Source organism: Engystomops pustulosus, chromosome 4 (genome assembly GCF_040894005.1).
Source record: "Engystomops pustulosus chromosome 4, aEngPut4.maternal, whole genome shotgun sequence".
Classification (NCBI taxonomy): Eukaryota; Metazoa; Chordata; class Amphibia; order Anura; family Leptodactylidae; genus Engystomops; species Engystomops pustulosus.
This window is the reverse complement of record NC_092414.1, coordinates 11001159-11018523: the sequence shown is the minus strand read 5'-3', so window position 1 is coordinate 11018523 and position 17365 is coordinate 11001159. Positions and strand designations below refer to the sequence as shown.

Sequence of the window (17365 nt, the reverse complement as noted above, 5' to 3'; positions counted from 1 at the left end):
GCATCAGTACAGGATAAGTAATGTCATGTATGTACACAGTGACTGCACCAGCAGCAGAATAGTGAGTGCAGCTCTGGAGTATAATACAGGATGTAACTCAGGATCAGTACAGGATAAGTAATGTCATGTATGTACACAGTGACTGCACCAGCAGCAGAATAGTGAGTGCAGCTCTGGAGTATAATACAGGATGTAACTCAGGATCAGTACAGGATAAGTAATGTCATGTATGTACACAGTGACTGCACCAGCAGCAGAATAGTGAGTGCAGCTCTGGGGTATAATACAGGATGTAACTCAGGATCAGTACAGGATAAGTAATGTCATGTATGTACACAGTGACTGCACCAGCAGCAGAATAGTGAGTGCAGCTCTGGAGTATAATACAGGATAAGTAATGTCATGTATGTACACAGTGACTGCACCAGCAGCAGAATAGTGAGTGCAGCTCTGGAGTATAATACAGGATGTAACCAGAGACTCAGCCCATTAAGAACACTGGTTTATTGAATACTCTGCATGTGGCATTGGTTACTGGAGTGTGGAATAACAGGAAATATCCTGATACATCAGTTTCCGGATGTTTGGGATGAGCTTTATATCTAGAAAAACAATACAATGTAACAACTAGAAAAGGGAAACATGAACGGCCCAAGACAGCTGGAAGAGGAGACGCCTGCGCTCAGTATTCTGCATCGAAGGGATAATCCTTGTGTTTTCTGGCTCTGAGGGAGAGAGAGAAGTTTTATCATATAGATTCCCCACCAATCGTCACTACAGGCCTAGGATAAGTGTTTGTTATACTTACGAGGACAAAGCGCAGACTCTCCAACCCCGATCAAAGCTGGAAATATCCTTCATCTCCTCCGGGCTCAATTCAAAGTCAAACACCTGAAGAGAGAAAAATGACAGAATTCAGTCTACAAGGAGAGTAACACCACATGTGCTACATCCTCCAGAGCTGCACTCACTATTCTGCTGCTGGTGCAGTCACTGTACATACATGACATTACTTATCCTGTACTGATCCCGAGTTACATCCTGTATTATACCCCAGAGCTGCACTCACTATTCTGCTGCTGGTGCAGTCACTGTGTACATACATGACATTACTTATCCTGTACTGATCCTGAGTTACATCCTGTATTATACCCCAGAGCTGCACTCACTATTCTGCTGCTGGTGCAGTCACTGTGTACATACATGACATTACTTATCCTGTACTGATCCTGAGTTACATCCTGTATTATACCCCAGAGCTGCACTCACTATTCTGCTGCTGGTGCAGTCACTGTGTACATACATGACATTACTTATCCTGTACTGATCCTGAGTTACATCCTGTATTATACCCCAGAGCTGCACTCACTATTCTGCTGCTGGTGCAGTCACTGTGTACATACATGACATTACTTATCCTGTACTGATCCTGAGTTACATCCTGTATTATACTCCAGAGCTGCACTCACTATTCTGCTGCTGGTGCAGTCACTGTGTACATACATGACATTACTTATCCTGTACTGATCCTGAGTTACATCCTGTATTATACCCCAGAGCTGCACTCACTATTCTGCTGCTGGTGCAGTCACTGTGTACATACATGACATTACTTATCCTGTACTGATCCTGAGTTACATCCTGTATTATACCCCAGAGCTGCACTCACTATTCTGCTGCTGGTGCAGTCACTGTGTACATACATGACATTACTTATCCTGTACTGATCCTGAGTTACATCCTGTATTATACCCCAGAGCTGCACTCACTATTCTGCTGCTGGTGCAGTCACTGTGTACATACATGACATTACTTATCCTGTACTGATCCTGAGTTACATCCTGTATTATACACCAGAGCTGCACTCACTATTCTGCTGCTGGTGCAGTCACTGTGTACATACATGACATTACTTATCCTGTACTGATCCTGAGTTACATCCTGTATTATACCCCAGAGCTGCACTCACTATTCTGCTGCTGGTGCAGTCACTGTGTACATACATGACATTACTTATCCTGTACTGATCCTGAGTTACATCCTGTATTATACTCCAGAGCTGCACTCACTATTCTGCTGTCAGTCCTCTCATACCTGGAAGTTCTCCTCTATACGGGCTGCGGTGACAGATTTGGGGATGACTACAACGTTCCTCTGTATATGGAAGCGGATCAGGACCTGTTGGGACAGATTGTAGAGCCATCCTATTATATAATACTGAGACTGGGGTGTGATCATTATATAATTGTGCACACTCCACCCCTGAACAGAACAGTCGGACCACCTACCCTTCCCGACTTACCTGGGCTGCAGTCTTTTTGTGTCTGGTAGCGAGGTCTTTGATTTTGGGTTCATCTAGGAGGGAGGGGTCCTCTGGTTTGGCCCTAAAAGAAACAAAAGGTTAAAGTGCAGAGACCTGAACATGTATCGGATACAGAGCACCCAATCCTCTGGGATGACTCGGGTACTGACCAGGGCCGGTCGGGTGATCCCAGGGGGCTGTACGCGGTGACGACGACGCCTTTGGATTGACAATACTCGATGAGCTTGTTCTGGGTCAGGTACGGGTGACATTCAATCTGGAAGATAAGTTGGAGACATTAGGGGGCGCCGTTACAATAAGTCTAACCCTCCCTTAAAGGGATTGTTTACATTCAACCTTATTGCTCCTTGTCCTCCGCTCACCTGGTTGACGGCCGGCTTGTACTTCAGTCCCTGCTTGTTCAGCAGCTGCTCCATTTGGCTGTGGTTGAAGTTTGAGACCCCAATGGCCTTCACCAATCCAGCGTCCACGAGCTCCTCCATGCCCTGACCACAGAGAGGCGACACTAAAGGGGGGGCTCCAACAAATACAACCTGCGTCGCTGCCCCATCCACATGTTAGTTTGGTGGGGGTTTGACTATGCGGCAAGCCCGGGTTCTAGGTTCCCATCCTGTCTATGCGGCAAGCCCGGGTTCCAGGTTCCCATCCTGTCTATGCGGCAAGCCCGGGTTCCAGGTTCCCATCCTGTCTATGCGGTATGCCCGGGTTCTAGGTCCCCATCCTGACTATGCGGCAAGCCCGGGTTCCAGGTTCCCATCCTGTCTATGCGGCAAGCCCGGGTTCTAGGTTCCCATCCTGTCTATGCGGTATGCCCGGGTTCTAGGTCCCCATCCTGACTATGCGGCAAGCCCGGGTTCCAGGTTCCCATCATGTCTATGCGGCAAGCCCGGGTTCTAGGTCCCCATCAGAAGTAAGGAGTACACATAATGTAGGGGGTGACCTACCTCCCAGGTGTTCAGGAAGCAGGTGTCACTGGGTATCACCAGCCCCTCCTCATCGGTGGGGAAGAAGGCGTCTCCAGCCTGTGTGAGGGAAACATCCGCAGTTCAGTGCACGTCCTATTGCTGGTGTCATCTGATAATCCAGAATATCTGACCACCCATCGGGTCCCCCCTCCCGCTCCAGTACCTTGAATCCTGTGGGCCAGTGGATCAGGTAGAGGTCCAGGTAGTCTAGCTTCAGCAGGGCGAGGGTCTTCTCCAGGGCTCCTCTGACCAGAGACTTGTCGTGGAAGGTCGACCACAGCTACGAGAACATGAAACACAGTGAGACCCGATCTCTCCCTACGTGCAGTACCTCACACGACCACGCGGATAGTGGTGGCGCTGATGGATCATTACCTTGCTGGTGACGAAGAGCTCCTCCCTCTTCAGGACGCCCTCCTTGATCTTCTGCTGGATGCCCTCGCCCACCTCGTTCTCGTTCTGGTAGACGAAGGCGCAGTCCAGGTGCCTGTAGCCCACGTCCAGCGCCTTGGTCACCGCCGCCGTCACCTTCCCGGGCTCCGACTGCCGGAGAAAACAATATGGAGGAATATTTACTACCCATCATGCATCCTGCTGGGGGCCAGCTCTAGGACTCCCGTGCAGCAGGAGGACTTGCAAATTTAAAGGGGGAATTCCAGAGATGATCCTAAAAAACGATGGAGCCTTTACATGGTGCTACTCAGAGCTTACACACCTCACACTGCTGTGCTCTTAGCGCTCTGCATTGAGTTGCACAGCGACAGATGGTCTGTTGTACTTTTCACTCAGAAAGGCAGCTCAGAGCTCAAGAGCACAGCAGTGTGAGGACTTACAATACATTACACTAAAGGCAGGTCCTCACACTGCTGTGCTCTGTAGATGTTACAACAGTTGTGAAGCAGTGCAATCAGAAGCCTTTTACTCAGAGCAGACTGTAGGGTTGTGAGGCAGTTCAATGCAGAGAGCCAAGAGCACAGCAGTGTGAGGACTTACAATGCAAGGCCGCAGCTTTAACCAGTACACTAAAGGCAGGTCCTCACACTGCTGTGCTCTCTGAGAACAGATCTGTGCCAAATGTGAAGACAGTAGGGGGTCGTGAGTCAGTTCAATCCAGAGAGCTAAGAGCACAGCAGTGTGAGGTTTTGTATTGCAGGGTGGTAGCTGTACAGTGTGCACTTAAGTGTCCCCTCACACTGCTTTGCTCTCTGCAGTGAATTGCATCACAACCCCCTTGCACAACTGTTGTAGCATCCAATCAGAAGCCAGCTGACAGCTTTCACTCAGAGCAGAGAATGGGGTTGTGTGGCAGTTCAGTGCAGAGAGCCAAGAGCACAGCAGGGTGCAGATGCAGCTTTGAAGACAAACTTTTCAATCTAGTATTAGGGCACTGGGGACGGGGGATGTCCTCACACTGCTGTGCACTTTATTCAACCAGAAGGGAGAGGCTTTGGAGAGCAAAGTGGACGCTTAAAAGGGAGCTGGTCATTGCGGAGGGCACAGCAGTGTGAGGACACCAGCACAATGAACTCCCGTGCAGCAGGAGGAGATTTTATTGGGCTGTAAATAGTTTCTATAGGTGCTGTCCATAGGTTACTCTTTATGGCTGGGGGCGAAGGTTCTGTGTGGAACCGGAGCGGATCAAGTCTTAGGACTTCAAAAAGCGACAACAACAAAGAGGCGAGTGTCTCCGGAGCGCGGCGCACCACACCACGTGGCTGCGATTACTCGGGTCTCTCCATTACAACGTCAATGAACCACATGGCCCGGAGATCCCAACGTGTCCGATATTTCCGGCAGACTCCAATTCAAGAAAAGTTTGAGAAAGTTTTATAAGTTGCCCCCCAGCCCCTCCCCCAAACTCGCAGCCGCACTCCGCTCATTGTGTCTTTATCTGCCATAAGACATAAGACAATTAGTTCCGTGGAGAATCTTCCCTTCACGCCGGATGTTTCGCTCTCGCCCCGATCCTGTGAAGTGTCCAGTGTCGTGTAGCCTGCGGCTGCTGGTTATGTATCAGAGCGCGGCTGCCCCTCCCGGCCTGTGACGTCAGATGCGCGCACTATACACGTCTCAGGAACAAACCGCCATAGTGTGCAAATTCCTTTACCGAAAATTATCAAAAAGATTCTGTGATGCAATTACACCACGAAAAACTCCACTGCACAGTCTGGTATCGCCCTGCTGAACCGGCCCGTGCGAGGACCTGTACTCACAGCAGCAGGGGCATCGGACTACCATCCTGAACACAGCGCAAGGACCTGTACTCACAGCAGCAGGGGCATCGGACTACCATCCTGAACACAGCGCAAGGACCTGTACTCACAGCAGCAGCGGCATCAGACTACCATCCTGAACACAGCGTAAGGACCTGTACTCACAGCAGCAGGGGCATCAGACTACCATCCTGAACACAGCGTAAGGACCTGTACTCACAGCAGCAGGGGCATCAGACTACTAGCCTGAACACAGTCTGATGCCCCTGCTGCTGTGAGTACAGGTCCCAAGTGCTGTGTTGAGGATAGTAGTCTGATGCATCAGCCCGTGGGACCTGTACTCACAGCAGCAGTGTTCAGGATAGTAGTCTGATGCCTCTGCTGCTGTGAGTACAGGTCCCCGCACTGTGTTCAGGATAGTCCGCTGCCCCTGCTGCTGTGAGTACAGGTCCCTGCGCTGTGTTTAGGATGGTAGCACGAGGACCTGTACTCAAAGCAGCAGAGGGATCGGACTATCCTGAACACAGTGCGGGGACCTGTACTCACAGCAGCAGAGGCATCAGACTACTATCCTGAACACTGCTGCTGTGAGTACAGGTCCCACGGGCTGATGCATCAGACTACTATCCTGAACACAGCGCGGGGACCTGTACTCACAGCAGCAGGGGCATCAGACTGTTCAGGCTAGTAGTCCGATGCCTCTGCTGCTTTGAGTACAGGTCCTCGTGCTACCATCCTAAACACAGCGCAGGGACCTGTACTCACAGCAACAGAGGCATTGGACTTCTAGCCTGAACACACCGCAGGGACCTGTACTCACAGCAGCAAGGGAATCATACCATTATCCTGGACACAGCACAAAGACCTGTACTCAAAGCAGCAGAGGCATCAATGCCACCTCAAGGGCTGTTTCTGTATGCAAAGCAGCATAGGCCTCTATACTGATGTGATGACGGTTTCCCCATGGGGCTGCTTGCATACAGAGTATTGTACAGAGCGTGGGGAACTGTACTCACAGCAGCATGGGCATCTATACTGATGTGATCACTGCCTCCCTGCATGCCTAGCACCCTGCAGGCAGAGGACACAGCAGTATGGATGTCTAAGCTGCTGTGAGCACAAGACCCTGCACAGTGTTCAGTACAGGAAGAATGTCCAACATACCCTAAGCATGGCCTTAGACTGCAGAGACAGCGTCTCCCTCCTCGGCCAGAGTAAAGAAGCTGCAGCGTCCACTTGTCATATGGCTCCCTGATAGATCCCGTGCATGCACATACTACTTGTTACAGCAGACAAAGGGCGGGATGACCTCTCACACATGAATGGTCCTTCTCCTCCACAGGGAGATCTAATGATGATGAACCGGGGACACTTACCCCTAGATCCAGGCACCGGGATTGTGGTATCTTCTTACACGTGTTATCCGTGGCCTCCTTCCTTCTAACATCTACTAGATGCTACTGAGCCTGAGGGGCCATGGATACCACATATGTGACCACCACAGTCCTGGTGCCTGGATCTAGGGGTAAGTGTCCCGTGTTTATCCTGACGGGAGATTTCAGGATTCTCGGAATGTTCAGACACGGATACATTTTAGATCCCCCCTTCCTTATCACTAGGGACAGGAAGCTGCAGGCAGCACGGGGGCCGCGGGTGGTTTTTTGGCATTTATAGTCCCCGGTCATGAGATGAAGTGAGAAAAGGCAGAACGGATGGGGATATAGGAGCGGTATACAACAGGTCTGTATGGACCATATGCATGAACCATCCCACCACCTACACTTGGGGCTTCACAGTATGGATGTTGAGTGGGTGGGGGACCCCATAGATTATTCAGCATCTTCTAATAAGAGGAAGCAGACAGCGCCGTTCTCTATATAGTGGCTGAGCAAAGTCACTGCAGCCTTTTCTTCCATTCCTGGCCAGACCACCACGCAGGGAATGGCGCCATCCGCTTCCTGTTCCATCGAGTTTCTGAATACAACCGAACTGAGAGGCAACTGTAGGACAACCCCTTTAAATATCTACCCGACATGCCAGAAACTCAATCAGAGCAGCCTTGGAGACATTGCGGAAATTGTGCACTTGACCACTGAGTCACTGTAATGTATGCGATATCCCCAATGCTAGAAATCTAAGCTTAAAGGGGTATTCCAAGAAATGCTATCTCTGGAGTAACCCCTAAAGCCCCAGAGCAGCACTCGGGGGGGTATCATATACGCTGTGCACTTGACCACTGATTCAATCCGATGAATCCAAGAGACCGGCTTAGTGGTCAAGTGCACAACGCTGCTCTAGTGGGGCTTTAAGGGGTTGCCCCAGAGGCAGCAATTCTTGGACTACCCCTTTAAGTTTAGATTTCTGGCACCCATCACCGTGATCCCCCTGTCACGCCCTGACCTCACCTGTGCTGGATCCTATATCCTCCGCCCGATATTAATACCCCAGCAGCCCCCGGCTAATAATAGTCGCCGTCTCTTCCACCAGTTTCAGTCACCCGATCCGGCGGTGGATCTTACAGCAATCTACAAAGAATCTCCTCCTTATATCTCACTCTCCCGGATGATCTGTACGACACAATAGCAGCGCTGCGGTATGTGATGGCGATATACAGACAGCTAAACCCCACCATAATCCCCATAGGCATCCATATAGCAATGGCCTCCATACTGCGGCACCTCCTGCCTGTTCAGCAGCTGTGGCTCAGGATAATGTGCACTGTATGTGCATGGAGCGGAGCTGCAATACCAAACACTGCCTCTAGAAATCGCTTAGGGTTAATTAATTGTGATCAATCCGCCCCCCCCCCCACAACAGGAGATACCCGCCTCCCATCAGCACCTTTAAGGTCATGGACTGACCCCTTTAACCCTCAGGGTCCAAGGGGAGGTCCCCTCCAGGTCACGGCAGGTAATTATCTAATGTTAGGGGATTGTCAGGAAGAATAACAGAGGGGCGGAGGCTTCCAACCACATATATTATCAGAGACACCCCCAATATGGAAATTTAGGGTACAACCGCTGTGTTTTAGGCCACGGGAGCAGCAGTGGAGGACACCCTGGGACCTCTCGCACAATGTTGGGGTACAACCCCCTGTGTTTTAGGCCAGGGGGCGGCAGTGGAGGACACCCCGGGACCTCTCGCACAATGTTGGGGTACAATCCCTGTGTTTTAGGCCAGGGGGCGGCAGTAGAGGACACCCCAGTAGCTCTCGCACAATGTTGGGGTACAATCCCTGTGTTTTAGGCCAGGGGGCGGCAGTAGAGGACACCCCGGTACCTCTCGCACAATGTTGGGGTACAATCCCTGTGTTTTAGGCCAGCGGGGCGGCAGTAGAGGACACCCCTGGACCTCTCGCACAATGTTGGGGTACAACCCCTGTGTTTTAGGCCAGCGGGGCGGCAGTAGAGGACACCCCGGGACCTCTCGCATAATGTTGGGGTACAACCCCCTGTGTTTTAGGCCAGGGGGCAGCAGTAGAGGACACCCCAGTACCTCTCGCACAATGTTGGGGTACAACCCCTGTGTTTTAGGCCAGGGGGCAGCAGTAGAGGACACCCCAGTACCTCTCGCACAATGTTGGGGTACAACCCCTGTGTTTTAGGCCAGGGGGCAGCAGTAGAGGACACCCCAGGACCTCTCGCACAATGTTGGGGTACAACCCCTGTGTTTTAGGTCAGGGGGCGGCAGTAGAGGACACCCCGGGACCTCTCGCACAATGTTGGGGTACAACCCCTGTGTTTTAGGCCAGGGGGCAGCAGTAGAGGACACCCTGGGACCTCTCGGACAATGTTGGGGTACAACCCCTGTGTTTTAGGCCAGGGGGCGGCAGTAGAGGACACCCCGGGACCTCTCACACAATGTTGGGGTACAATCCCTGTGTTTTAGGCCAGCGGGGCGGCAGTAGAGGACACCCCTGGACCTCTCGCACAATGTTGGGGTACAACCCCTGTGTTTTAGGCCAGCGGGGCGGCAGTAGAGGACACCCCGGGACCTCTCGCATAATGTTGGGGTACAACCCCCTGTGTTTTAGGCCAGGGGGCAGCAGTAGAGGACACCCCAGTACCTCTCGCACAATGTTAGGGTACAACCCCTGTGTTTTAGGCCAGGGGGCAGCAGTAGAGGACACCCCGGGACCTCTCACACAATGTTGGGGTACAATCCCTGTGTTTTAGGCCAGGGGGCCACAGTAGAGGACACCCCGGGACCTCTCGGACAATGTTGGGGTACAACCCCTGTGTTTTAGGCCAGGGGGCAGCAGTAGAGGACACCCCAGGACCTCTCACACAATGTTGGGGTACAACCCCTGTGTTTTAGGCCAGGGGGCAGCAGTAGAGGACACCCTGGGACCTCTCACACAATGTTGGGGTACAACCCCTGTGTTTTAGGCCAGGGGGCGGCAGTAGAGGACACCCCGGTACCTCTCACACAATGTTGGGGTACAATCCCTGTGTTTTAGGCCAGGGGGCAGCAGTAGAGGACACCCCGGGACCTCTCGCACAATGTTGGGGTACAACCCCTGTGTTTTAGGCCAGGGAGCGGCAGTAGAGGACACCCTGGTACCTCTCGCACAATGTTGGGGTACAGACACCACTGAACCCCCGCTACATCTTCTACCACCCCAGGATTACACAAGGTCTCATTGTTTTTTGGCTGTTGCCATGGAATTTGAGATTTTCCAAGGTGTGAATCCACTGTATATGTGGATAAAAGTCGCCACCGTGGCAGAAACGTGTAGAAGCCGCACAGTGTGAACAGGGACTGGCAAGGACCCGCTATGAGAAGGGGGTGGTAAGGGGGAGCGAGGCCTCACCTTCCAGGTCCCCAGGCCGAGGATGGGCATCTTAGCCCCGGTGTTGAGCAGCGCAAACTCCGGTCCCTTCATCCTCCTCAGCCGCTGGTCTCTCACTGACTGACGGCCGCTGTGACTGCGCGCCGCACCACAAGAGCCCGCGCGCGCTCGGCACGGCCGCTGATTGGCCGCCGGCAGGGAGTGAGGCGCAGCTGATTGGCGGAGCAGAAGGATTGGGCGGGGAGCACGGAGCTGGCGCGGGCGGGGGCGGGCCCGTGCGCGAGGGGTTAACCCCACCGGCGCCGGATTCTCCTGGGGTCCCACTTGATGCAGGTGTCATACAGTCACCTCGTACTCTGTGTATAAGTGTAATACAGTCATATACTGGGGTACAGGAGGTGATATAGGGGTGTGATGGCATATATATAGGGGGCACAGTAACAGGACTGTGTATAGTGTCTGATCATACACTCACTTCTCATACAGTCACATTATACTATGTGTATATGTATAATACAGTCATATACTGGGGTACAGGAGGTGATATAGGGGTGTGATAGCATAAATATAGGGGGTACAGTGACAGTACTGTGTATAGTGTCTGATCATACACTCACTTCTCATACAGTCACCTTGTACTCTGTGTATAAGTATAATATAGTCATATACTGGGCTACAGGAGGTAATATAGGGGTGTGATAGCATGTATATAGGGGGCACAGTAACAGGACTGTGTATAATGTCTGACCATACACTCACTTCTCATACAGTCACCTTGTACTCTGTGTATAAGTATAATATAGTCATATACTGGGCTACAGGAGGTAATATAGGGGTGTGATAGCATGTATATATAGGGGGCACAGTAACAGGACTGTGTATAATGTCTGACCATACACTCACTTCTCATACAGTCACCTTGTACTCTGTGTATAAGTATAATATAGTCATATACTGGGCTACAGGAGGTAATATAGGGGTGTGATAGCATATATATATAGGGGGCACAGTAACAGGACTGTGTATAGTGTCTGATCATACACTCACTTCTCATACAGTCACATTATACTATGTGTATATGTATAATACAGTCATATACTGGGCTACAGGAGGTAATATAGGGGTGTGATAGCATAAATATAGGGGATTCAGTAACAGGACTGTGTAAAGTGTCTGATCATACACTCACTTCTCATACAGTCACCTCGTACTCTGTGTATATGTATAATACAGTTATATACTGGGCTACAGGAGGTGATATAGGGGTGTGATAGCATGTATATAGGGGGCACAGTGACAGTACTGTGTATAGTGTCTGATCATGCACTCACTTCTCATACAGTCACCTCGTACTCTGTGTATATGTATAATACAGTCATATACTGGGGTACAGGAGGTGATATAGGGGTGTTATAGCATGTATATAGGGGGCACAGTGACAGTACTGTGTATAGTGTCTGATCATGCACTCACTTCTCATACAGTCACCTCGTACTCTGTGTATAAGTATAATATAGTCATATACTGGGGTACAGGAGGTAATAGAGGGGTGTGATAGCATGTATATAGGGGGCACAGTAACAGGACTGTGTATAATGTCTGATCATACACTCACTTCTCATACAGTCACATTATACTATGTGTATATGTATAATACAGTCATATACTGGGGTACCGAATACCAAAGACCTCCGTTGTGGCCGTGATCCGTCTGATAAAATAAAATCTCCCCGACACATTCTCTTTAATCATTTTAATAGAAAAAAACTTCCAGGTCATCAACATAGTCCACCGAATCCGACGTAGTCCACAGCATAGATGGATCTGATAACAAAAACTGAAAAGAAAAAAACACTTCTAATTCATTTAAAATGCTAACAAAATGAGCCAGCTACTGTACATCCTAACATAACTTGTACTAGGCAAGGCCCTGTGTATAGTGTTATGTCATGCACTTACTTATATACTAGGGCTTATTCACTAAGGGTTGCACTTTCGTCAGACTGTTCGCCGTTTTTGGGATTTGGGCAGCTTTGACAGGTATGTAACAGGGGTTTGCGCTGGGATTGTGTCTCAAGCGACATGCAACAGAAATTCGGGGAGTGCGGTCGGACGACCCTACAGATTCTGACTGAGTGCAGGATTTAACTTTCAAATTGTGTCGCAAAATCAAGCACTTACATGAACCAGGAAGAAGTGAACTCTGTCGGACCTGAGCGGGGAAGCGACACATGCAGGATATTGGGCGCACGATCTGTGCCCCACTATGTCTGATGATACACTAATCCAGTGATGGCAAACCTTTTTGAGCCTCAGCGCCCAAACTTCAACCAAAAGCCAATTATTTATTGGAAAGTGCCAGCGCAGCAATTTAAGCAGTAATGTATTTCTCCTTGTTCATTGACAACTTTCAATCCTTCAGCCTCCCAAGGACACCAACACAGTTGAAAAGAGGAGGGCAAATTCGCCATCATTGTAGGAAGATTCTGCAGGCAGATTCTTTGCGTTCTGTCTGGTGGACTTCATTCTGGGGTGATGGCCTGGGTGCCCACAGAGAGGGCTCCGAGTGCCGCCTCTGGCACCAGTGCCATAGGTTCGCCACCAATGCACTAATCTCTCATACACTCACATCTCTCATCCACCCCCAATTTCTCTCACATGGAAGCCAGCGCAGCCGCGCTACAATCCGATCGCGTGTGACAAAATCCCAGCGCAGACCCCTGTTAAATATCTGTCAAAACCGCGCAAATCCCAAAAACAAAAGTGCGATCCCCCAACCCCTAGTAAATAAGCCCCATTGTGTTGTATCATACACTCATTTCTCATACACTCTCTGCATATTCTAGATATTAATATAATTTACTCATATATTTAGTCGTACGCTGACCTATATATAATGTGTACGGTGCATAACACTGTATATAATGCTGGCATAGCCCCCTATAGTGACCATATATTGTATATAATAATATATAGTATAGCAATAATATCCCCAGTGAAGCGTGTATTTTCAGTAGACAGTGGCACTGCAGTAGGTGTAGGTGTGTGTATTCTGCGCCATGACCTGGGTAGTATAACTTTCCTGATGTTCCCGCCTTTGCCAGGGGCGCCTTATAAATTTTGGGGTGTGTCACACAACAGGATTGTAATTAACTGCAGAAGATTTCACAATACATACCCGCCATCTGGACTGTGGGAGGATATAGCAGTACTAATGAAGGAAAGGGGAGGCTGTGGTAGGGGGCTACGGGAGGCTATGGTGGTACTAGGGGGCTACGGGAGGCTATGGTAGTACTAGGGGGCTACGGGAGGCTATGGTAGTACTAGGGGGCTACGGGAGGCTATGGTAGTACTAGGAGGCTCCGAAAAAGCTATGGCAGTACTAGGGGGCTACGGGAAGCTGTGGCACTACTAGGGGGGTACGGGAGGCTATGGCACTTCTGGCAGGCTACGGGCAAGCTATGGCAGTACTAGGGGACTACAGAATGCTATGGCATTACTTGGGGCTTCGGGATGGTATGGCAGTACTAGGGGGCTACAGGACCTGAGTGAAGTTGGCCCCCCCACCTTGTTCAAATCAAACAAAATTGGTGTCAAACGTTTGTGCTACGTTTGTGCTGGTTTGTGCAGCAGAAATTTTTGTTTGTGTCGCCATCGTTTTCGAGATTTTAATGAAAGTTTCCAGAGGTCATCAGAGGTCAACCAGCCCCCCCACATTGCCCAAATCAAACAAAACTGGTGCCAAACAATTCTGCTACATTTGTGCTGGTTTGTGCTGTGCAAATTTTTGTTTGTGCTGCTTTTGTTTTGAATATATGAACAAAAAATTAAAGTTCAAAAGTTCAAGCAGCCCCCCCACATTGACCGAATCAAACAAAACTCGTGTCAAACGTTAGTGCTATGTTTGTGCAGCAAAAATTTTTGTTTGTGCCGCTATCATTTTTAAGGTATGTTCAGGTGTTTGAGGTGTTTAGGATGAACTGGTAAAAAACAAACTTAGTGACACTTCCCTGGTTTGATCACCAGGGGGAGCTAGCAAACACATTGCACTTTGGAAGAAATGAACTCTGATGACCTCTGCAAAAAAGTATGAATATATTAAAAATGATACAGGCACAAACGAAAATTTTTGCTGCACAAACCAGCACAAACGTAGCACTAACGTTTGACACTAGTTTTGTTAAATTCGGTTAATGTGGGGGGGCTGCTTGAACTTTTGAACTTTAATTTTTTGTTCATATATTCAAAACAAAAGCAGCACAAACAAAAATTTGAGCAGCACAAACCAGCACAAACGTAGCAGAATTGTTCGGCACCAGTTTTGTTTGATTTGGGCAATGTGGGGGGGCTGGTTGACCTCTGATAACCTCTGGAAACTTTCATTAAAATCTTAAAAACGATAGCGGCACAAACGAAAATTTCTGCTGCACAAACCAGCACAAATGTAGCACAAACGTTTGACACCAATTTTGTTTGATTTGAACAAAGTGGGGGGGCCAACTTCACACAGGTGGCTACAGGAAGCTGTGACACTTCTACGGGGCTATGGGAGACTATGGCACTACTGGCGGGCTAAAGCAGTACTATGGTCACTAGAGGAGGCTATGATACTACTATGAGGGCAAATGGAGGTTATAACACTACTGTGGAGGGCAAGGGGAGGTTATGACACTACTATGGGGCTAGGAGAGGCTATGACAGTACAATAGGGTTAGGGGAGGCTATGGCACTTCTATGGGGGCAATGTTACACTATGGCATTACAATTGGGGCTAGGGGAGGATTTAGTTCTACTATGGGGTAAGGTGAGGAAATGGAATTACTATGTGGGAAAGGGGAGGCTATGGAACTATTATGGGAGATAATGGATGCTATTGTAATACTGTTCCGGCTAGGGGAGGCTATGGCACTACAATTGGGAGTAGGGAAGGTTATGGTACTACTATGGGGGCTAGGGGAGTATATGGTACTACTATAAGGGACTATATGGGAAGTGGATGATATGGTACTACTATGGGGGTAGCGGAGGATATGGTACTACTATGGGGGTAGCGGAGGATATGGTATACTATGGGGGTAGAGGTGGATATGGTACTACTATGGGGGTAGCGGAGAATATGGTATACTATGGGGGCAGCGGAGGATATGGTATAATATGGGGGTAGTGGGGATATGGTATACTATGGGGATAGTGGGGATATGGTATACTATGGGGGTAGGGGAGGATATGGTACTACTATGGGGGTAGGTGAGGATATGGTACTACTATGGGGGTAGTGGAGGATATGGTACTACTATGGGGGTAGGTGAGGATATGGTACTACTATGGGGGTAGTGGAGGATATGGCTCTACTATGGGGGTAGCGGAGGATATGGCTCTACTATGGGGGTAGCGGAGGATATGGTACTACTATGGGGGTAGGGGAGGATATGGTACTACTATGGGGGTAGGGGAGGATATGGTACTACTATGGGGGTAGTGTAGGATATGGCTCTACTATGGGGGTAGCGGAGGATATGGTACTACTATGGGGGTAGCGGAGGATATGGTACTACTATGGGGTAGGAGAGGATATGGTACTAATATGGGGGTAGGGGAGGATATGGTACTACTATGGGGGTAGGGGAGGATATGGTACTACTATGGGGGTAGTGGAGGATATGGCTCTTCTATGGGGGTAGCGGAGGATATGGTACTACTATGGGGGTAGTGGAGGATATGGTATACTATGGGGGTAGGGGAGGATATGGTACTACTATGGGGGTAGGGGAGGATATGGTACTACTATGGGGGTAGGGGAGGATATGGTACTACTATGGGGGTAGTGGAGGATATGGTATACTATGGGGGTAGGGGAGGATATGGTACTACTATGGGGGTAGGGGAGGATATGGTACTACTATGGGGGTAGGGGAGGATATGGTACTACTATGGGGGTAGTGGAGGATATGGTACTACTATGGGGTTAGCGGAGGATATGGTATACTATGGGGGTAGGGGAGGATATGGTATACTATGGGGGTAGAGGAGGATATGGTACTACTAAGGGGGTAGGGGAGGATATGGTACTACTATGGGGGTAGTGGAGGATATGGTTCTACTATGGGGTTAGCGGAGGATATGGTAGTACTATGGGGGTAGCGGAGGATATGGTACTACTATGGGGGTAGCGGAGGATATGGTACTACTATTGGGGTAGGGGAGGATATGGTAATACTATGGGGGGAGCGGAGGATATGGTACTACTATGGGGGTAGCGAAGGATATGGTATAGTATGGGGGTAGCGGAGGATATGGTATACTATGAGGGTAGTGGAGGATATGGTATACTATGGGGGTAGGGGAGGATATGGTACTATTATTGGGGTAGGGGAGGATATGGTAATACTATGGGGGGAGCGGAGGATATGGTAGTACTATGGGGGTAGCGGAGGATATGGTACTACTATGGGGGTAGCGGAGGATATGGTACTATTATTGGGGTAGGGGAGGATATGGTAATACTATGGGGGGAGCGGAGGATATGGTACTACTATGGGGGTAGCGAAGGATATGGTATAGTATGGGGGTAGCGGAGGATATGGTATACTATGAGGGTAGTGGAGGATATGGTATAGTATGGGGGTAGGGGAGGATATGGTACTACTATGGGGGTAGCGGAGGATATGGTACTACTATGGGGTAGGGGATGATATGGTACGACTATTGCACGGATTGTGGGATTCCAGTCATATTGGGTAGGGGGGCTATGCTACTAATGTGAAGGCGGCAAAAAATCCCATCAGGGCACCACAACATGTGGGATTCACTGCTCATAGTAACGCCATCTTTACTTGGCACTACTATGGGCCGCACTCCTTATACCTAGGATTAGGATGTGTAAGTCTTACTATGGTGTGAATAGAAAGGAGCCTGATAGCTTCCTCTTAGAATTTAGGATTTAGGATACTATTGGTGACGCTGTGCTTTGCTAATGACAGAAATTTGATGTAACTTTGTGGTTTTTATTCAAGGTCTAAGTAATGGAGAGCAAACACAGGCCCCGCTTATGTGTTTCTAGGACAAGCTGTAT

At 49.5% G+C, this 17365-nt stretch overlaps 1 protein-coding gene across 1 annotated transcript; it reads right to left on the bottom strand.

The window, feature by feature from the left end:
• Positions 1–486: 486 nt before the first annotated feature.
• LOC140126054 (aldo-keto reductase family 1 member B1-like) lies at positions 487–10458 on the bottom strand. The gene is made up of 10 exons (XM_072145120.1): positions 10315–10458; positions 3664–3831; positions 3452–3568; positions 3268–3345; positions 2686–2808; positions 2473–2579; positions 2303–2384; positions 2095–2178; positions 809–891; positions 487–725 (listed from the first exon to the last, which is right to left on the bottom strand). Exons 1-10 carry the CDS (start codon positions 10384–10386, stop codon positions 683–685), a joined length of 957 nt encoding a protein of 318 aa, XP_072001221.1. The 5' UTR covers positions 10387–10458; the 3' UTR covers positions 487–682.
• Positions 10459–17365: the final 6907 nt, after the last annotated feature.

Excerpts from the sequence above, each read along its gene's own strand:
- LOC140126054 (XM_072145120.1), bottom strand. The coding sequence starts at position 10,386 with ATGAAGGGACCGGAGTTTGCGCTGCTCAACACCGGGGCTAAGATGCCC. Across the intron at positions 3,832-10,314 it reads TCGGCCTGGGGACCTGGAAG|TCGGAGCCCGGGAAGGTGAC; the intron begins GTGAGGCCTCGC and ends TTTCTCCGGCAG. Across the intron at positions 2,580-2,685 it reads ACAAGCCGGCCGTCAACCAG|ATTGAATGTCACCCGTACCT; the intron begins GTGAGCGGAGGA and ends CTTATCTTCCAG.